Source organism: Carassius gibelio, chromosome A23 (genome assembly GCF_023724105.1).
Source record: "Carassius gibelio isolate Cgi1373 ecotype wild population from Czech Republic chromosome A23, carGib1.2-hapl.c, whole genome shotgun sequence".
In the NCBI taxonomy this organism is placed as follows: Eukaryota; Metazoa; Chordata; class Actinopteri; order Cypriniformes; family Cyprinidae; genus Carassius; species Carassius gibelio.
The window spans coordinates 24,249,596-24,271,762 of NC_068393.1; the positions used below are offsets into that span (position 1 = coordinate 24,249,596).

General features: G+C 38.2%; 1 protein-coding gene across 1 annotated transcript; it reads left to right on the forward strand.

Moving 5' to 3' along the window:
- The first annotated feature begins 27 nt into the window (after positions 1-27).
- LOC127945121 (serine/threonine-protein phosphatase 6 regulatory ankyrin repeat subunit C) lies at positions 28-21,958 on the forward strand. Its single transcript, XM_052541701.1, has 28 exons — positions 28-180; positions 817-900; positions 1,071-1,149; positions 2,758-2,828; positions 2,974-3,174; positions 4,405-4,492; positions 5,054-5,196; positions 6,011-6,223; positions 6,373-6,451; positions 6,526-6,640; positions 7,590-7,672; positions 7,979-8,096; positions 8,297-8,365; positions 8,450-8,590; positions 8,690-8,752; positions 9,001-9,112; positions 9,211-9,282; positions 9,394-9,595; positions 9,686-9,773; positions 10,141-10,258; positions 10,340-10,559; positions 10,653-10,740; positions 11,683-11,769; positions 11,898-12,043; positions 12,163-12,245; positions 12,347-12,429; positions 12,564-12,655; positions 13,063-21,958. The coding sequence occupies exons 1-28, from the start codon at positions 154-156 to the stop codon at positions 13,311-13,313; spliced, it is 3,216 nt and encodes a 1,071-aa protein (XP_052397661.1). The 5' UTR covers positions 28-153; the 3' UTR covers positions 13,314-21,958.
- The last annotated feature ends 209 nt before the right edge of the window (positions 21,959-22,167 follow it).

Here is a 22,167-nt window from a genome sequence, read left to right on the forward strand (position 1 = left end):
GGCCATCACCTGGGGTCGCTATTTTCAACTGCCTCACCAGCTAAAGACAGACACACTCATTACGTCTATAATCGCAACGCTTGATTGTTGTCTTGGTTTCCCAGCCTCGATTCCTTACTGATGAGGGACTTTCGGCCCGACTGACACAGGGAGATGGGGGTACACAACATTTCAGACCAGGTGAGAGATATTAAAACCCCATGAATGGCGTAAATCAAGCAGTTTTGTTGTTCGCTCTCTGCGCTTGTGTGCAGAGCCTGAAATGTTAGCTAGCTCCCTGACGATGGATTGTCCTATTTCCCTCATAGTTCTCGCATCGAAACTTGGGTTTTTGTTATGCATTTAACTGTAAATCTCACGTTTATACTATATAATATGGGTATAGAGCTTCCAAAGAGGTGTTAAAATAGAAAAATAACCCTTTAGCACGCATAGACGTTAGCCAGCGTGCTAAGCCTGATGAGCTGGGTGTCAGCCAGCCGCATAGGAACACATCTATTATGTGTTAATGTTTTTAAAACGCACACGTTTATTAACATGTTTAACAAATACTCACGCTTTTGTTAAATAATGTCTTTATATAACAGTACTGTTTGCAAATTTCTCATACCTACGTAGATACAATTGCAGTGTGTTTTGTTGCAGCTGTCTTATGATACTCAACGATCATCGTGTTTGATTATAATCATACCTCATAATTGACACTTAAAGTTATACACTGTAATCAGAAGCTTCTCAAGCTAAATGTTTGAATTTGTTGTCATATTTAATAGCAGGATCATAATAACATCCACCTTTTTTTCCTTCCTCCTCTAGCCGCCTCTGGTCCAGGCCATATTTAATAGAAATGCAGAAGAAGTGAAGTTATTTTTGCACAAGAAAGATGAAGTCAATGCACTGGTATGTTCTGAATGGTGTATTTTATTGTGAGCAGGAATTATGTGTCTCATCTGCATATGCGATGTCATAACTATGACAGATTTTCCGGATGACCGACTGTACATATGAGCTGTGTGGAAAGGAAATAAAAAAAAATCTGTTAACCTTTTTTTTATGCTTGCTTTTGTCAGGACCAAGAGCGCCGCACACCTCTTCATGCTGCTGCCTGGCTGGGGGACGTTCATATAATGGAGCTTCTCATCACCGCAGGTTTGAAGTTACACAGCCGTGCTGCCAACACATGCTGTTACATTTTTTGCTATGAAACAGATAGTTCCAGTATCAAAATCTGATTGATCAATACAGGATTAAAGCCTTGTTGACATACACAAAATATTAGAGCTGCAACTAACGATTATTTTTTCTGTCGACTAATCGAACAATTATTTTTTCGATTAGTCGACTAATCTAACGATTATTTTTATAACAATAAATAATTAATCTAATGCTCTTTTTTTTTTTTATTCGCTAATGAATCCTTTGGGCAACTTTACAAAAAAAATATAAGTACAACTTCTAATATAATTTTTCAACCTTTATTCATTTTCAACCTATGTGGTTGAAGTTTTTACAGTATAAAATAATAAAGAGGCCAAGAAAATTATTTTACTATGGTAAATATGAGCTTATGATAGCGTTTATAATTAAACCACAGTAGCCATAAATTTACAGTTGTCTGAGACGTAATGTTCTTTAGCATCACAAACCATAAAATGTAGTGAGGGTTCTGCTTAGGTTTAGCATGGTTTCCAGAGATCTGGAGCTGGTGGTTTGTGACTGTTGTCTCGCGGCGCACTGTCTTTTAAGGGGCAGTTCACATATCGCGTTTTTTGCGTGCTCAAGTTCGTTATTTCCAATGTAGGCGCGTGATAAATGGAAGCGATGCGGTGCGACGCTCTCGTTTTTTCCAGGCGCGTCCGCACCGCATCGAGTTAAAAACATCTCAACTTTTCAGAATGCTGCAAGCGCAAGAATATCAGACCTGAACCAGGAAGTTGGCCACCAAATCACACGGTAAACAGTTAAACCGTAACACCGGAGAGCGCCAAGATGTTTTCCTCTGAGATGCTCGCGCATCACAGTTGTGCTGCCGTGGTACACCATATCGGTTTGGCAAAGGGAGCAAAGGGCCATTTTATTTGTCCTCTGTTTAAAGTATTCCCATACTTTTGATAACAGTGGTCTCTGTTTTTGTGACAGAATGCAACTTTCTCCATTCCCAGTATGCCATTACGTAAGATGTAAACAAACAGTGTGACGCGTCGACGCATTTCACACACGTCGACATATTTTTGTAGTCAACGTAATCGATGACTTCGACGCGTCGTTGCAGCACTACAAAATAGTAACATTAATGGCATGTCATACCCGTTCGTCTAAATGCGGTTTATATCAGGGTTTCCTAAATAAATGAAGAGCTAATAATTAACTAAATCAAATCTAACATTAAGCAAACAGGTAGCATAATTAAAGTAAAACTTAAATAAGGGTCTTATTAAATCGCAATCATTAAATCAAAGGCTCAATTTCAATGAAACAAGTTACATAGTGTGTGTTTCAGAGTGAAGAATGGCACTGTGATCATTTACACACACATGCAGCTTATAATGCTATTGTTTCATGAAGGCCCTAGATTAATTAAGTGTTTTATTATTGATTACCTGTCATATATAAGCATTATTTTGTGGGAGGCTCTGCTTTATGGTGTATAGCTTTGCAGCAGATAATTAAGTATTGCTTAAGCATTAGTCATTTATTAACTTTAAATCTTTCTTTCTTCCCTTTTTTTGTGTGTTTTTGGTTCACTTAACTGCATAGGTGCGAATGTCAATGCAAAGGACCATGTGTGGCTTACTCCATTGCACAGAGCAGCTGCTTCCAGAAATGAGGTAAGCAGCCTGCGTGATTTATATGCTTGTGTGGAGGCTCTGTCTGACACAGCTTACTCATGCCATTGTTTAGCATTTTTAGCAATTTAAATATGATTCATGCATTTTGTTTTATTGTTTTGTTTTGTTTGTTTTTTTTACCCAGAGAGCTGTTGCGCTGCTGCTAAGGAAGGGAGCTGACGTTACCGTGCGGGATAAATTCTGGCAGACACCACTGCACATTGCGGCGGCCAACCGAGCCATGCGTTGCGTCGAGACCCTGCTGCCCCATGTGAGCAGCCTGAATATGGCCGACCGCACAGGCAGAGCGCCCCTGCATCACGCTGCTCAGAGTGGATACCAGGAGGTAGGGTGAATTACTCCTCTAACACACTCAGGTGAATTAAAAGACAAGGTAGGCCACTTCAGCCCTCAACATCATTGTTTTAGCTCTCCACAAGATTCCGAAAGTGCAAAACGCTGCTGAATAGCCCCGAATACAGATGCTTCCATTTTGATGTAGTATTTAATGTAACCTTCGCTGCATTTAGTCTTTTTTCGAACTGTTTGTATAATTGTCACAATATCAAATGTCAATAGCAGATGCCAATACATTACATTTATAATCTTGAAATGTAGTCATTTAATTATATATATATATATATATGTATGTATGTATGTATGTATGTATGTATGTATGTATGTATGTATGTATGTATATGTATGTGTGTGTGTAATTTTTTTTATATTATTAATTGGAGAAAACTACACATTTTGTGCAATCACAACTATTTAAATATTTCAAAATATTTATATTTCTAATTTTCAATATTAAATATTTGAGATAACCAAATGTTTTTGTGCACAGTCACAATAATTTAAATATATTAAAATGCTTGGATATTTTTAATTATGTTGTGTGTGTATATATATATATATATATATATATATATATATATATATATATATATATATATATATATATATATATATATATATATATTAATTTGAATATGAATAAATTATTTGTATTCAACTTTCACTGTAGATAAAATAGTTATTAGCAATAATGTTTGTGAAGCAAGTAGATGTATGATTTACATATGCTTTAGTACTTGATGTGTAATAGATTAAAAAAAAAAATGTATTACTATTGATACCACTTTTCAGATATAGACTGATACTTTTATTTTTTGATACTTGCCGATACCAAGTACCGATACCTGTATTTTCATGCCATTTGTAATAAAAAAAAAAAAAAATACTGGGTAACAATACACTCAGCGTGCCGTTTCTATCAGCTCGCGCACATTTATATTAATGACATATATGTACTTCATAGATATCCTTGATCTCTAAGAGCTCTATTCTGCTCTCTGTTGTCAGTGTTTCTTTCTCTCGACACAACATTGTTCACATGCTGTGTAACTTGGTACTGAAATACCATTACTTCCTTGGTGCCAGTTTGTTTTTAGATCTCAGCCTGTATATGTTAAAACGTGTGATGTAAACTCTGCTTTTTGGAGTTAATAAGTAATATGGAGTCATTTGGAGTAATAAACATACAATGTAACTTTGTACTTTTACTGCCTAATAGATGGTTAAATTGCTGCTGAACAAGGGAGCCAATCTGAGTGCCAGTGACAAGAAGGATAGGCAGCCCATTCATTGGGCAGCTTACCTCGGTAAGTATATACTGTTCTGTTCTGTTTTGTTTTCAGAAGTGTTGTTGGTGTTTTCTGTAGCTGAATAGTAATTTTGCTTGTATTAGATTGGTTTCACCACCTTTAGCTACTTCGTGTTGATTTCTGGAAGATGTAGTGATACCAGAGACTCTATATTGAACAAAGCCCCGCCTTCTGGGTAAAAGAGCCAATCACTAATCTGTAAAGTCCTCGCATCACTGCAGCTGCCATTAGAAGTCCAGGTTGATCTAGGGTTCGGAGACGTGCATTTAGGACTGCACGTGCACTTCCTGCTCTAGCCTGAATTTTTTTTTTTTTTTAAGGCTATTTTAGCAAAAGAAACAACATTTATGAGGCCGTTGTTGTCAGATTTCATTGGTGATTTCAAAAATAAAATGTAATCATAAGCTTGGGGAACAGTTTTGGAGAATTTGATGTTACCCCATTCAAAGAGAGGAGCTGTACTTACATGCCCGAGAGGCGTTTTTCAAAGATGGCCGCCGAGTGATGTGACTTGCCTTAAAGGGACTTTGATAATACTAACCTGTTTGTTTCTCTCAGGACATCTGGAGGTGGTTAAGCTGCTTGCGTCTCAGGGCTCAGATAAGAGCTGTAAGGATAAGCGGGGATACACCCCTCTCCACGCTGCTGCTGCCAGTGGCCACGTCGATGTGGTCAAGTACCTGTTACGCAATGGAGCCGAGGTCAGTTCCAGGCCTTGACATTAACATTTTTCCACCTGTCTTTTGGACAAGTAAAAGTATAAGGTGTCTTGTTCCCAAATCATTTTGACAATACATCTTCGTTAGATTAAAAATACTAGCAATACGGGATAAGGAATCAGAAATATGAAGTTAACTGTGTTCAAACATTGTGTTTGGACAACATGATCTTTTTTTTAACCCATATAAATTTCCCTAGCGGCTATTCGTCCCTAGGACATGAGTCAAAACTGATTGTGATGTAGAGTGTTTTTACACAAGAATCATTTTTAAAAGATCAAATCTTAGGCCAAAAAGTGAATCGGATGTCCCTGGTGAACCATACTCAGAGTTCGTGCTCTGCATTTAACCATCTGAAGTGCACACACACACACAGCAGTGCACACACACACACACACACACACACACCGTGAACACACACCAGGAGCAGTGGGCAGCCATTTATGCTGCGGCGCCTGGGGAGCAGTTGGGGGTTCGATGCCTTGCTCAAGGGCACCTCAGTCATGGTATTGAGAGTGGAGAGAGCACTGTACATGCACTCCCCCCACCCTACAATTCCTGCTGGCCCGAGACTCGAACTCAGACCCCTCCGGTTGCGAGTCCGACTCTCTAACCATTAGTCCACGACTTCCCCACAACGGGAACAAATTGTCAAAAAATAGAATCAGTATTAGATAAGTCATGGCTACGACATGTGATTTTTTTACTTGCAAGATGATGGCAAAGTTTCCTGGAAAAGAAAGAAGGTTGATCCTTGGTTTACAGGATCTTTTATTTCATGCTGTCTGTTTCTCAGATTGATGAGCCTAATGCCTTTGGAAACACTGCTCTCCATGTGGCCTGCTACACGGGACAGGAAGCCGTAGCCAACGAGCTGGTCAACCGTGGGGCCAACGTCAACCAGCCCAACCACCGCGGCTACACGCCCCTGCACCTGGCTGCCGTGTCCACTAACGGGGCTCTCTGCCTGGAGCTGCTGGTCAACAACGGTGCTGATGTCAACATGCAGGTCTGGATAGGGAAACGGGAGTGGTTTATTAAGACATCGCTCTGATTGAACGATCTAAATGTATCTGACTTGACTTTTTGTATACTTTTTTAATGTTTTTAAGCTCTAGGAAAGACATTCCTTAGATAATTTTTTTTTCTTCTCCACAGAGTAAAGAAGGGAAAAGCCCTTTGCACATGGCAGCCATTCATGGACGTTTCACTCGCTCTCAGATCCTCATACAAAATGGTTGGTTACTTTCCTTTTTTCACTCGGTTTCCAATTCCTTTTGTAATATTTAACCCCTCTTGTTGTCTCCTCAGGTGGGGAGATAGATTGTGTGGACAGATATGGCAATACACCACTTCATGTTGCTGCCAAGTACGGCCACGAGCTGCTTATCAGCACCTTAATGACAAATGGTGCTGACACAGCCAGGTAAAGAGCCATGTGTTTGTTGAGTGAGATTTAGTTGTTTTTTCTTTTTTTTTGCTTTTAGAGAGTGGATTTAGGACATCTCTTACAATATAGCAGTTGCATAATGTCTCTATCATACAATCTTAAGCCAATTTTGTGGCAGTTAAACAGTGTTTTCTTTACGTTTTAATTATATACAATTATCCAATATTCTACTAATGTTTAAATTTATCTTTTATATTTTCAGTTTTCATTTTAAGTAAAATTGTTTGTTTATATATATATAATATATATGTGTGTGTGTGTGTGTATATATACAGTATTAGTATGTATTCTATATATTAGGTTTTATATATATATATATATATATATATAATTTTTTTTTATTAATATTAGCATTGCTACTTGTTCAGATAGTTGAAAAGACAATGACAACATTTATATTTTTTATTAGCTTTATTTCAAGTATCAAAAATGTTTTTTCATAAGTTTTAGATCACATCAACACTGGGATAAAATGTGTAACTGACTCTGAAATATTAATAGCAATAATTACTTATACAAATAAACTTGTTACAAATCAAAATATTGAATATTTTGTATTGAATCTGAATTACACACTTTCTTTTCTTGTTTATAAGATTTGGAATAATATGCAGCAAATTAATATGGCAGTGGAATTGTGCATTAATGATATATGATATTATGATTATGATTATTATATGATTATGATAAGAATACTTTCTGTTACAGATATTTCATGACCGAATTAGGTGTATTTGTTTTATGTGCACTTAATTTTTCCTTGTATTGCTGACAATTTAGTTAAAAATGGCACAGTTTACCTATGTACACGAGACTGGGAATTTGCATTTACAAGGAAACTGATTCTAATCTCCTGTCAGTTTGCATGTTATCTGCTTGCGGCATGTGTAATGAAATCATTTGCTTATTTGTCCTCTTTGTACAGACAAGGGATTCATGGGATGTTTCCTCTACACTTAGCTGTGCTCTACGGGTCCTCTGACTGTTGTCGTAAACTACTTTCCTCAGGTACACATCCTTTCTCCATATAAAGTGACCAATTACAGTAAGGGCCAAAGGAAAATGGATTTGTCCCTAGACTATATTGTATATTCCCTTGTTCTTTCGGGAAGTGCTTTGATTGTAATATATGGTACTAAATAGTTTCATATTTATCTACGTTACTTCAAAAAAATGTAGGATAATCCCATGGTACTTTATTAATGGTAGATTGAAGTCTTAAAGCAGTCCATGAACTGCTTTTCATATGACTGATTTGCTGCCAGCCAAAGTCACAGTTTACTCCTCTAACTAACATTGCATTGACTTTTGCAGGTCAGCTCTACAGCATTGTGTTGTCAATGAGTAAAGAACACGTGCTCTCGGCCGGTTTTGACATCAACACCCCAGACAACTTTGGGAGGACCTGTCTACACGCTGCTGCCTCTGGAGGGTGAGACTGCAGCTCTACTTAGAATGGACTATTTAAAAGGCCACTGGCCCACTTTATACCAAGTGTCCCCAGTAACAGTGTTTTATGTGCACAAATGCCAAGAAGGTCATTTTGCTGAACAGACTCAACAGCCAGCATCTAAACGTCATTGAAGAAGACTTTTTTAATATTTATGCATATCCTTTATTCTCTTGATTCAGGAATGTTGACTGTCTCAACCTGCTCTTAAGCAGTGGAGCTGACATGAATAAGAAGGACAAGTTTGGAAGGTACGACTCTTCTGTGATAAAATAGGATACCCTCAGTTTCTGTCATGATCCTATCTGAAGTGTGCATGTGTGTCTCTCCACCAGGACTCCTTTGCACTATGCGGCTGCTAATGGGAGGTATCAGTGTGTGGTGGTTCTGGTAGGAGCAGGGGCGGAGGTCAATGAGCGTGACCGCTCTGGCTGTACACCTCTACACTACTCGGCTGCATCGACTGCCTTCTGCAGGTGAAATGCACTCACACATGCCCACACATCTTCTTGCATCTAATAAATATAATAGTGCATGGTTTACAAAGCATTACTGATGTCTGGTGTCTTTCTCAGAATGGACCGACCCCATGCCAGCACCCATCAGAACCAAGAGGATGGGGAGAAGGAATCCTTCCTGTAAGTCTACAAAAAAAAAAGTTTATTAAAATAATTTGATGCCTGCTTTGCTTTGTATAATTAATATTTTGTTCCTCATCCTAGTAGCTTGTAATTATTTGAAATTTTTAAAGTTCTAGTGCTAGGTTCATTAAGGTACTACATGATGTTTCAAACTAAGAAAATATAAAAAATCTTACAGACCACAAACTTTTGAATGTTTGGGAATCCTTACAGTCTTTGAATCCCATGTGTTCTGATACTTTCAGTTGCGTGGAGCATTTGTTGGATAATGGCGCTGATCCATCTCTGTGCAACACTAAAGGATACAGTGCTGTGCATTATGCTGCAGCCCACGGCAACAAACAAAACCTGGAGCTGGTGAGATTGACCTTTCACTCTAACATCTTTCTCTTTTTTTTATACAGTAAAACACTTGATGCATGCTTCATATACATGTTTTGTCCTTGATTCTGTAGCTTTTGGAGATGTGCTTCAACACACTAGGAGACAAGGAGAGCAACGGGTCCATCAGCCCACTACACTTGGCGGTATGTACAAAACGTAAAAAAAAAATCAGCAGCAGTGTACATAAGCAGATATTCTGTAATTCTACATTCATATAATGAGCTAATATTAATGGAAATGACTTTTGCTGTCAGGTGGAGTCTGGTCACTGGGAATGCGTCACTGTGTTAATCGAGTCTGGAGGGTATGTGGATGCCTGTGACCCGGTGGGGCGCTCTGTGCTATACGTAGCTTCTCAAAGAGGACATGTCCGCTGCGTAGAGCTGCTCCTCTGCCAATCAGCATCTTGCCTGCTCACAGAGCACCGCAGCAAATGGGGCCCTCTTCATGTTGCAGGTACATAGAGCATGTGTGTGCAAATTGGCTTGTGAATCTGATCTTTCTGTGGAAATTTTGACAAGTCGCTTGTCTGTTCTTTGTTGGCAGCTGCCAACAGCCACTCAGAATGTCTGCGGATGCTGCTCTGTAGCGAGGGGGGAGCCGATCTCGTTAATGTTACAGATGCAGAGGGACAGTATGTATGAGCCGATGGCTCTTCTACTTTCTTTTTTTCAGCTATTTATTGTTTTACTCATATTCACAGCTTTCGGTATTAATAAGGTAACGCATGCCAAGTAATGCATCTTGCATAATCTGATTACTAGTCATTCAGATCTAATGATTTACAATAATTTGGAACGTACTCATAAAAAGTATTATTATTTGTTTATATAATTGATTCATATAAAATATTATATTGATACAACTGTTTTTATAATTCTGTTGATTTTATATTGATATAGATGTAATATTACAATTATAAATATAACTATAACATTTTAGGGATTTTCATCTCGCAGTCGTTGATCTCATTCTCACGGTTTCCCTCTCTCTCTTGATAGAACTCCACTAATGCTGGCAGTGCTGGGGGGACACACTGACTGCGTGCATCTGCTGCTGGAGAGAGGAGCTTGCCCTGATGTGAGAGACAGGAGAGGAAGAACAGCCTTACACAGAGGGGTGAGATTCTGAAATCGTTAGTAAAGTTTCTGCTATAAACTCCTATTAATGGGAGCTTTCTAACCAGGTCTGTGTTTGTAGGTGGTGATGGGTCGGGAGGACTGTATAACCGCCCTGCTGTCCCACAACATCTCAGTCCTCAGCAAAGATTTTCAGGGGCGAACCGCGGTCCATCTAGCTGCCTCTTGCGGCCATGCTGACATTCTCTCCAGTCTACTTTCTGCTGCTGACCACACCCACCCCCACGACCCAATCACAGACCTCCACGGCTACACACCCACACACTGGGCAGCCTATCACGGTAAGAGCTCACACCTTTTGTGCCTCAATGGCTTGTTCACATTGATAAAAGTGTCATAAATTAAATAGGTGACTTGTGTTATTTGTGAAACAGGTCATGAAGACTGTTTGGAAGTTTTACTTGAACTTAAACCATGTAGTATCCAGGAGGGAAACCCCTTCACCCCACTGCACTGTGCTCTGTGAGTGATGTTTTTTTTTTTCCTTTTCAGATTCAAGGGTGATGTCATTATATTTAATGTTGAAATAATTCCTGAGAAAGTAGAAACTGAACTGAAAAAGTCAGACAAATTAATAAAATGTCAAGTCATGGAAATGTCTTCTATAAATAATTCTAATTATTATCTACACTTATTTTTTGGAAATTATGTAAATAAGATAAGGGATGTAACAATTAACCCTGAGCCGGTCAAAAATGTATTCAAATATTTGATTATTATTAAACAAATCACGATACAATTGGTGTAGGAGTTTATATGAATGTATCTCTGAGGACAACTCTGAGGAGTTTACGCTGTATTTTCTTTTAATCTTGCCTCTGAATAATGCATATTAAAGTAGTGTTCATAAGTACAACTCTGCTTTGTTTACAATGGTAACCCAGGAAACCCTGTATCATTACTGTTCATAAGCGCCATCTGCTGTCAGAGAGTGAATCTGCATCTCATTCAACTTGTATTACGCAGCACAATTGTTTTCAACATTGATAATAATAAATGTTTCTTGAGCACCAAAGCAGTATATTAGAATTATCGGTTTAAAAAATATTAGCATATTATTATGATTTTATTAATGTGTTATATTAATATTTTTAAATATATAAAATGTTAAAATAGAAAACCTTACTATCTTTTTTTTAATCAAATAAATGCATCCTTGGTGACTTTTTTTTTTTCCAAAAACATTTAAAAATCTTACTTACCCCATACTTTTGAACAGTAGTGTACTTGCATACTTGTTCGAATAAATGTATTTTTTACAGCCACCAAAGTTAGCCATTGCATCTTTTCTGCATAGTAAACACTTGTGAAGTTTTCATGTGAAAGGTATTAAAATAAAACTATTATTTTTATATAATATGTTTCCTAATTGCCATGCTGCATGTTCTCGACATCCCATTGCAGCATTAATGGCCATAGTGGTTCTGCAGAGCTGCTGTTGGACTCCAGTGTTTGTAATTCGCTGGTAAACATCAGGGATGCCAAAGGAAGGTTGGTGCAAGTAGTTACTAAAATGCAAATGCTGTGTATTACAGTAGCTGTAAAATAGTTACAAATTGAAAAGCAATACATCCTTAATCTACTAGCTAGATGACTATGTTGTGATATCTTGCACTCAGGACCCCACTTCACGCGGCCGCAGCTGCCGAGGATGTGGCTGGGCTGCAGCTGGTTCTGCGGCATGGAGCAGACATCAACGCCGTGGACCACTCAGGTCGTTCTGCACTGATGGTGGCGGCCGACAATGGCCGAAGTGGTGCTGTGGGTAAGAGTTGCACCATGTGTGATTAGTAATCTGAGACTGCTACCCCTCAGGCATTGTAAAATGTGACTCTATAGAGGGATTAACAGTAATTGTAGATTTTTTGTTATTGTTGTATGAAGCCCTGCTGCTGCACCGAGCCAAAGCCGACCTGTCCCTCCTGGATGTGAACAAGAACACTGCCCTGCACCTGGCCTGCAGCAAGGTAACAAACAGCGCTTTTCTTTAAACTTAATGCTGATTATCTCTAGATCAGAACTCTCAAATGTTGTGCATATTGCTAACTGTGTCTGTCTTTATTTGAAGGCTAATGAAATGTGTGCCATGCTGATCCTAAAGGAGATCCACAACCCTATCCTCATAAATGCAACAAACAGTATGCTTCAGATGTGAGTTTCTTTGTCCTAGTTTGCTTGTTTTATCTTCGTGGCACAGAAGCTTCACACTTTACATGTAACTCAGTCAGAATAAACTTAACAAACGTTTTAAAATCATTCTCGACTTCTTTTTCTTCATATGTCAGGCCCCTCCACATTGCCGCCAGAAATGGTCTGGCCACCGTGGTTCAGGCCTTGCTGAACCGTGGAGCCACAGTGCTGGCAGTGGATGAGGAAGGTAAGACAGTCGTTGATGCAGTTTTTTTCTAAGTGAATTTGCAATACGATACAAACAAATTCATGTTTTGCATTTTTGGGCAAAGTTGGGTTTGAGTTGCTCACAGCAGTAATGGCAACATGAACCGGTACAAGGACTAATATTAGGCGTAAAAAGTGAATTGTGCAATTGTTTCCATGGAACACTTATTAGAAATGCTATATTAATACTGATAAAGTTAGCATACTAGTAACTTTAAACTATACTTGTTTCAAATGTTACAAACAAAAGGGACTTCTATTCGGGAAGATCCAGTACATTAGCATAGTGTCCCATCTTAACAACTGCTCCATAATCATGTAACTGATGTATTTGCGTGAGTTTCTCCCTGGCTGAGATGACTCTGTTGTGTTTTTATCATGTCACAGGTCATACGCCAGCCCTGGCTTGTGCGTCCAATAAAGCTGTTGCCGACTGCCTCGCTCTCATTCTGTCAACCATGAAGCCTTCCTCCTCCACGCCCTCTTCATCCTCGCCGTCTTCTCCCAGCTTCAACCTGCTCAAGCACTGTGGCATCACCGCCGCCTGTCCCCCCCTGCCCAATGGAGGCCTTCGCCATGGTTACGGCAAAGATCGCCATGGTGCTACTATCGGCTTGGATGGCTACTTGACCGAGTGAGGCGTTATTACTCAAAAAAAAACAAGCTTGGTCACTTGGTTTGGTCCTCTCTACACATCTAGATAAACCTATATGCAATTACAGCCACACATCCCTCCTTTGCCAGTATCAAAGCTTTTCTTCACATTTCAGTAGAGAGCGAACACAAAAGAGGACGAATTTAGCTATTTATTTTAATTTATTTTCCCCCACTTTCCTTTTCCTCCCACCCACTGACTCCCATTTTAGATGCTGTCCATTCAGTACGAGTCTAAAATCTAAAATCTGAATCTAAGCCATCTATTCGAACCAGTATGAATCACTGGCGAGTCAGTCCTTTATTTCTTCTCCATTTGCAGTCGATTCGACTCGGTCCATGTTAGACTTATGCAGCTGTGTGTCTCCATGGTAACAGTGATGATGGATGGGTTTCCATATCATGCCTCCTATTTCCCTGACGCTGTGGCCTTGCATAGGAATTTACAGCCTGCCCTGAGGAACAATTTAAACGGGTTACACTAGATTTGCATGAATTTACGGGACCATGTATTTGATAGTGGTCTTGTGTGTGTGTGTGTGTGCGTGCGTGCGTACACGTGTATGTGTGACATCCACCTTTGCTCAATTTTTTTTTTCATCCCATACTTGATTATTACATTTCTGAGGTTTTTATGTGAGGTGCAATCTTATTCAGCACAGATCAGGAAAAGAAACAAGCAACTTAACAGAATCATATTGACAGAAGGGAAACCGTACTACCTTAAGCCAAAAGACCAATGTCCTCCTGATAGAGGGGTCTGATATGTAATGCTCGTTTACTTGTTAGAGAGAAAAGAGAGAGTTTTCAGTTGGGTGGGTTTTGAGGTTGAAAATTCACATTAGGTTTATAATGGAGGTGTTAAGTAGTCCAGATCACTGTTTGTAGGTGGGCAGAAGAAAGAAGAGTTAAAAGTGTCGTGATGTTGGCCGTTTAAACAACATTATGAAGATGCTACACTAAGGAAGTATAGAAAGCACAAATGTCATACACAGTACTTGCTCCTTGGGACCTTTTGGTTCTATTTATTTTGGTTGTTTTTTGTTTTTTTTTTGGCCTCATAAAATATCTTGAATTAAATCTACTGCTTTGCTATAATAATTAGTGTGGAGTTGCTTTCACAGTGCCTACTGTATTTAGTTTTGTCTGCCTAGGATCCAATCAGTTAAACCCCATATGCACTCCCTTAAAGTCGTTGTTAAACAAGGTTTAAGTATTTCATTAAATCCGTCATGAATCGATTACCTGAATAGTTGAACGTATGATTCATATAGGCTTTGGGGAGTGTATATTTGAAGTTTGCACAACTGGAGTGTTCAGGCTGATTGGAGTTTTTTTTTTTTTTTTTTTTTACACGTTTATGGGGAGCAGTCATGGGTATGACCAAAGCTAAGCGATTTCTAAATACCATTTTAATAGGAACTAATAGATATCCAAAAAAAAATATTTTCAATTAAAGTACTTAAATAACATTCACCCCTGCTCTTTTTAAATGCTTCCTTATTGCCAAAGGTAGATTAATTAACAAAGTTAAGATTGTGCTTCCATTAGGTTTTTAGCACCTAAACACAACATAAGAACATTGTGAATGAGTGTTTAAAACATCCCCTTTTTTTCTGTGCACCACAAACAGGCAATATATGAGACAATCAGTTGAAAGGGCTTTTAATTTTGCCATAGATTTCTTTTTTCCTAAACAAGCAAAACGTCAACACATTTTTTCCCCAATTAGGAAGAGCTATATAAATCTATATCCCTTAATTAATTAATTCATACTTGAGGCGTGAAATGTGGACTTGTTCTTAATTATACCAATACTGTTGCTTTCACTACCGTATATCAGGATTTAAGTGATGTAGATAGAGTAGCTTTGAAGTGTTTGTAACATTAACTGATATTTTATTAGTGAATGAAGGTGTGTAGACAAATGAAACGGTAACATTAGATGTTTAAAGGCTGTGTGGAGAGCATATTTATACTGATTTATGAAATGACCTCTTCGTCTTTGTAATGACAAGTTCTGGCTGCTTAAACAAGTTTCTCCACGCAGACCTGATATAAAGCACTTGCTTGTTCAGTAACAAAAAAAGGATGAAAAAATACGCTTTTTGCATCTATCATAAGCTGTAAATGGGCAAATATCTGACCTCTACTTGCAAGAGTACAAATGTGCATGTGTGCAAATCAGATTAGTCAAGATATATTGTAGTGTTTTGCCTGGGAAAAAAATCTAAATGGGCTACATGACTAAGAGGAAGTCCCTCATGGGAGTTTGATTCAAGCTTATTTACATGTACTTGAGATTGACTTTATCACGTACAATAACTTTTGCTGAGGATTGGTGGAGGGAATTAGTGTGTGTCTAGACAGCACAGGGTGCAATAATGAAGCTTGAAGTTATTTGCACTGCCAGTTATACTGCTTGTAGTTGTACTAAAAAATATTTATCAAATTTGTCTAGCTAGTCATACCACAACTAGTTGAGTTCGAAAAACAAGTGCCCGTGGAGCCTTTAATTAGTAATGCATTTCATTTTGGTGCAAGAAAAAGTGCTGCTTTCGATTGTATCTTGGAGCAATTTTTGATCTTTGTCTTTGATCTCGAGATCTTTGTATGTTTATTAGATAAAAATAATTATTATCCAGCCAAAACAAACTAAAACGTATTTGTTTTAATTCCTCAAATTTAGAAATTTCTTATTGGCGTTGCACTAAAATTGTTTAATTGTTTTATCGAATGTATGCCACGATGGTAGCTGCTTGCTTCAATGTTGGTGAAAATCGTAAATGCAGTAGTTAGTGATTAAATGATTAGCTGGGCAAGTGGAACTTTGGAACTGAACCCTTTCAGAACCTGATAGACTGAAGTTGTGCATTAGGTGTTCTGTGTACTAACAATAAGGGAGCCAGTCAAAGTGACAAGATTTTTTTTTTTTTTTTCGTTTTTTGTAGAGTACAATTGGTGAGGGGAGTTTTCTCCCTAAAATCATTTAGTGCCATAACTTTTTTTTTTCTTTTCTTTTTCCTTTTCTCATTTTGATATGTTTGTAAAAATGTGAATGAATGATTCCTTGGGTTCAGTTTTTGAGTGTGCGTCAAGACCATTACCAAAAAAAAAAAAGACGAACAAAGTTGAAGCTAACATAAGCTACTGTGCCCATTTATATTTTTTGGAGATCCACATAGTGTGTTATTGTAAAATGCCAGTACGTTCACAATCAGACTGTCTAAAAATGCCAGTATATTGGTAACTAAGCTATACTGATGGGCTGGTTAGCCCTTAGTGGAGCTCACCTTCATCTGAAAGCTTTCATGGCTAAGCCATATCTTTTTAGCATTTGCCCTTATCAGTTGAGTAGCTGGATTTGAGTCATTCAGTCAATGGCTCCTTCAAAAACAATATTTTGTAAATGTTCCATTGTAATCGGTAGTTCAAACAAACCACTGATAATTTGAGGTTTATTTCAGAGCAATGGAATTATGATACGCCTTAATTTCATCATTAACTGAAGGGCAAATTTAACATTCACCAAAATGACACCTTTACATAGCTTTTCTTGTTTTATTCTGGATCAGCAAATTGTGCCGTTTAAAGAGCTTGTTTTTACATAATTTTGCTATGAAGGGCCAGCTTTCATTGCCTGTTGACCAAGCTATAATGGTTGCAGTAACATGCAGGCTGCTGGAAACTAGAGTTGTCTAATAATTGTAACCATTTTGTTGGAAAGCAGACTAATTGTAGCTAACTCTGTGTCCTTATTGCATGTCCATCCTTGCATTTTTGTAAACTTTTTATTTTTTTATTTTTTTCTCTCGCAAAGGTATTAATGGCTGATAGAATGTCTGATTTACCTCAGTGGACCTCAGCGTCCTTACTACTTGAAGACACATCCATTTAAGGCAATACTCAAAAGACCCGTTTCGTTTAACCTGTCTCTCTCCCAACTTTTTGCCTTAAGAGGAAACGGTATAGTTCAGCAATCACAGCACTTGAGAGATTTTGTTAACTTGGGATCTCTTTCCAATGAGATTCATAAGAAGCACACTGTTCTATTGGTTGTTTTGCTGAAAGATGTACCATAATGGCTTCTGGCCTCCATTTATTAGGAGTTTTTTGCACTAGAACATAAAAGAATTGTCTCTCTGTTTAATACATATGTGAAAAATATTTAGCTGTAAAATTTATTTGGATTCGCTAATATTTGACCAACTCTACTCATTCTCCTAAATAAAACAAAAAGTACTGGTTTTCACTATTGAATAAACCTCAATTTTCAGAAAAAAAAAATCATTATGGGTAGTGAATGGTAAAAGATTTGGGAATACGTATGTCCAATGATAAATTATTTTATACAAGGCAGAGTAGATACATTTTCTCAGCATTTTTCGATGTCTTCGTGAAAGCATTTAGGTAGTAAATACTTGTGTGATGTTATAAATGCAAATATTTCTAACAACGTAAATAACAAGAGCACAAGATGATGTGCTGTACATAATTCTTCAAGAAGTGTGGTCAGAATTGCCTTGACATGGCAATCTTACCTCATAAACTAGCCATCTTGTGCTATATGTACTGGTACATGAAATTTGGGTGGGCTTTTAGCTACGCATGCTCCGTGTAACTGGAATTCTAAGGTCGCGGTCCGAGGCCTTGAAATGGAAAACGTTGGAGTTTTCAAGGGGTGCTCTTGAACTTGATGATGTCCTTCACCCTGGCTTAGTGTTACTTCATGTTTCTACTCAGTGAGCGCTGATAGTTCAAATTGTAAATCTGCAAGCGAATGATCTAATCAAAAATAGCTGCTTTTTGTTGTTCTTGCCAGCAGCTTGTTTTCATAAGGCTTTTTAGAAGACCACCGAAGCCTGACTCAATGGCTGTTCTGACAGGGCACGTAGGGATCCCTTTAAAAAACATTTTCATATAAAAAAAAAGCTATGCAGGAATACTTTATTTTATCTCACAGAGTTGCATAGTGCCACAAGAGATATCCCAAGAGCTTCAATGACCGATCACGGACCTTCAGACGTTCATCTGTAAATCTAACACTGACCTTACTTGCTTGTTGGCTTTGGTTGAGAAAATGACTGCTTAGCGTGGCATGCTGCTATTTCTTTGGAGTCTGTAAGCATCTTCATCTCTTTAAAGTACTACACTTTGTGACGAGTATGTGAGATTGTGCCTTTTGTTATCAAGTACATGCCACAGGGTATGGTCTTCCATTAACACCTTTAGTGAGCCTTATGAATGAACAACTGTTGTAATTTTCAAAAATAGCCACCATCCACGTGGTTGCGTTTTGAGCCGTCAAAAATCGCGATCAAATTTCTCACGACACCGCAAATGAATAAATAATCGTTGTAAATTGAATTTAACCGTAACAGCGAAACATTTGATCGGTTCTAGCTAGTGACCTGTTCAAACTCTGTATGGAAAAAATAAAATAAACGTGTTTAGTTTTACAACGTGTGAACTCTTTAGTGAAGTAGATGTGTGCCGTGTTGTTTTTTGTGTGGTAATGCATTGGAGATTAGTTGTAACCCAGTGTCTTGTAGAATGTTGGCATGACTCCTTTTCTCTATGTTGTATTGACGTCAACGTATCCATCTGAAATGGACTAAAGTGCAATAACTTTTTTTGTGCGCCATAGTATCCTTAAAGGAGGAAAATGCCCTCTTACGTCATCCATCGTGTTTTTTTTCTTTAAGCAGGGTATTTCAGTTATTTTATAAATTTCAGTTTCAGTTACAAATTTGAACTCCTTCCTGCTTTGCCTCCATAAGTGGCACTTTCTTGTGGAATGTACAATGGACTTAGTGTAAACTGTGATGGGTGTCAGCCTTATCAATTATTATTGCTTACTGGAAAGATGGAATTTCTGTTTGCTCATTGGTTGATTGGTCAGGGAGTGCTGTTTTCCATGTTCCTTCTCCCAGTGCCATGTAAAGTCAGTGTCTGCTTTCGTGGCATGTCAAGCATTTGTGTGTGTGTGTGTTGGGGGGTGTATAGACCTGTTAATTTACCTCTAATCAATTGATTTGATACCAAAAGCAAAGTGCATTGCCTAGAAATACAGTTTTTTTTGGGGGGGGGGGGGTTGGTTTGCATTTGAGATGTGATGGTTCTAACTCTGTAACTTGAAAGTTGTTGTTATCACCAGGGAAATATGCAGGGTTTGCGTTCTCCCCACACATCATTTGAACTTTGGGCCATATGTTATGTGGTACCAAAAAAAGTTTCATGGATTATTAGATCAGATCTTTACTTTTTATTTTTTTGGTCTGACATCAAGATGCCAAAATTTGTGATTTAATGTCTTCATACGTTTTAGAAAATAAAATAAAAAATGGAACCTGTACCATAAAGAAACATTCCTTCGAATTTCATTGTACAAAACGAAAGTACCGTTGACAACCAATACCTGAAGTCATATGATAATCTTCAGAATACCTTAAGTTGTAACTTACTTCAAGGTCCTTTTGGCTTCAAGCAATCAATGATTTCATATTTGATATCACAGGGAGCACACTGAATAAAGTAATCTAGTATTTCACAACATAGGACCAACGTATGTCTCTGTAGAGATGGCCACTTGATTTCATTCAAGAACAAGCAATACAAGTATCGAGAGACAATTGTATATTTCTAAAGATTTGTTGGCTCTGGCTGTTTTTGGCCTAGCTATGTTATCTGTGGCACCTTAGGTTAACACCCTCTTCTTGTAACTGAATCCAACATAAGAGATTTCAGTGCTGAGAGAGCCTTATTTCAGTCAAACTGAATGTGAATTGGATGTGTGCAGGATTTGGCCATTTCGAAGCGACTGGCTTTAATCAAGCGGACCTCCTGCGTCCCGTGTTTGAATCCAGTTTCAATAGGACCCGCCGTCTTTAAGACTTTCCAAAAGATTGCTATTACAAAAAAAACTAAAATACTATACAGTGGCTATGTTTCCATTGCCAAAACGCCAAAATACAGGGTTACTGTCACTGCTTCCAAGCTCTGCTTGAACATGCCAAGTATTTGAAACGCATTACAACATGAAAGAAATGTGACCCTGACTTTAAAAAATAAAAAGCCACAAAACTGCACTATTTACTTGAGTATTGAACTCCAAGTCGTTCTCTGCTAATTGTTTCGGCAATGGAAACCTAGTGACTGATCGTGTAGGGCAGCACCCAGTGCGTTTGTGTTGTGTGTGCGAGTGCGACGAACAGGGGTCATATCAACCCTGTATACCTCATCAACATATCTGCAAATATTCTTATCCTGTCTTTAAGTTGAACGTGTAAGAGATACCATCACCAGCAGAAGCCTGAGACCATTGCAGGGTCTATGACATCACACCAATTCCGTATCAACCAAGATCACCACTTGCTTGCGTAAAAAAAACCTGCCGCTCCGCTTCAGGCCTGACCCATCGCTGACACAATGCTTTAGATTTAGCCAAACGTGAGGCATTTTAAGTAGCATTATCCTACCTCTGTGTTACAGCTTGTTGCGTTGAAAACTCCACCAATTGTTGACAAATGGAAATGTATATGTATATGGAACAGATATATAACTTCTAACCAACAATCGGTGATATAAGACAACAGTTAGCGTACTTGATTTCGTGTCTGTCTGTGTGTATCATGAAAATTGTTAGTGTATACACAACAGAGTACCACTGGAATGTGAAGCCAGACTGTATTATTATTATTTTTATTTTTTTCAAATCCAACTTCCTCCCCATTATATTTCAAATGATGTCATATGTGTCTTGCCGCTATTGCTTCTTTCATTTTTCTTTTTGGAAAAAAAAACAGGGGAAAATATCAGCCTATAATAGCTGGCGTTTACATTCGTGCTCGTTTTTCCCTCCGTTTCTGTGTCTCTTTCACTTACTCTCACTTCTAAATGTTCACTGTGAGCGCTCTGAACTCAAGTTTACAGCTCTTCGTGGTATGTACGTGTATCTGGTCGAGTTCAGTAGAGTGCGTGGTTGGTTGTATGACTTTGGTACTGAAGCAACAACTCAATTTTCTACTGGTGGTGGGGGTTTGAAAGGGGGTTGGTTGGTTTGAGTTATGCACATTTATTCTGTACTAAAATATGGGGTATGTAGAGTTCCCTAGCCTTACACCCTTCCAAAAACACTACGCCGGTCACTGGCTAATTAGCGTTAGCTGTCCACCACCCTGACAACTTTGTACCTTTGTACATATCTGTTTTGGACCTGGGGCACGGGGCTGAATCTGTTAGGACAGTCACGTGACCCCTCCTAGACCTGAGGAAGGAGAACCCTCACCCTTTCAACCCCACTAAAAGACCTCAAGCCATTCATTTCCTTATGTGACAATGCAATCCTGAAAGCACTTTGCCTTGTTAATTCATAGTATGAGCTTGTGAATGGTTACTTGTTACTAACAGATGTGAAACTCTGTACATGTATTTAAGTAAGAAAGAACATAATCATTTTTAATTTGAGCTTATTAAAAATGAAATGGTCTCTCTGACTTTAAAGACAAAAAAAAATCCCATCTGTTTTTGTTAGTCAGGTTCATGAACTGCTGCAGCCAGTAGGTCTTGTCATTCAGTATCGTGGCTTAGAATTGGTAATGTTGAAATAAAATGCTATTGCTACATATAAGTTGTTGTTGTGTGTCTTCTGTTGCACTGAACACTACAGAATGTCAGTATATTGTAACAGTCTAAATGTTACATGATATCACATCATATAGGAATTTAAATTTTTTTTTTTAAACCGCTTTGGTTGCAGGAATAAGCATCCATATATGACTATGACCATATATGTCAAGAAGAGATATATTTTTCAAATAACATTAGGTTTTTATTTAG

Excerpts from the sequence above, each read along its gene's own strand:
- LOC127945121 (XM_052541701.1), top strand. The coding sequence starts at position 154 with ATGGGGGTACACAACATTTCAGACCAG. Across the intron at positions 4,493-5,053 it reads TCATTGGGCAGCTTACCTCG|GACATCTGGAGGTGGTTAAG; the intron begins GTAAGTATATAC and ends TGTTTCTCTCAG. Across the intron at positions 6,452-6,525 it reads TCAGATCCTCATACAAAATG|GTGGGGAGATAGATTGTGTG; the intron begins GTTGGTTACTTT and ends TTGTCTCCTCAG.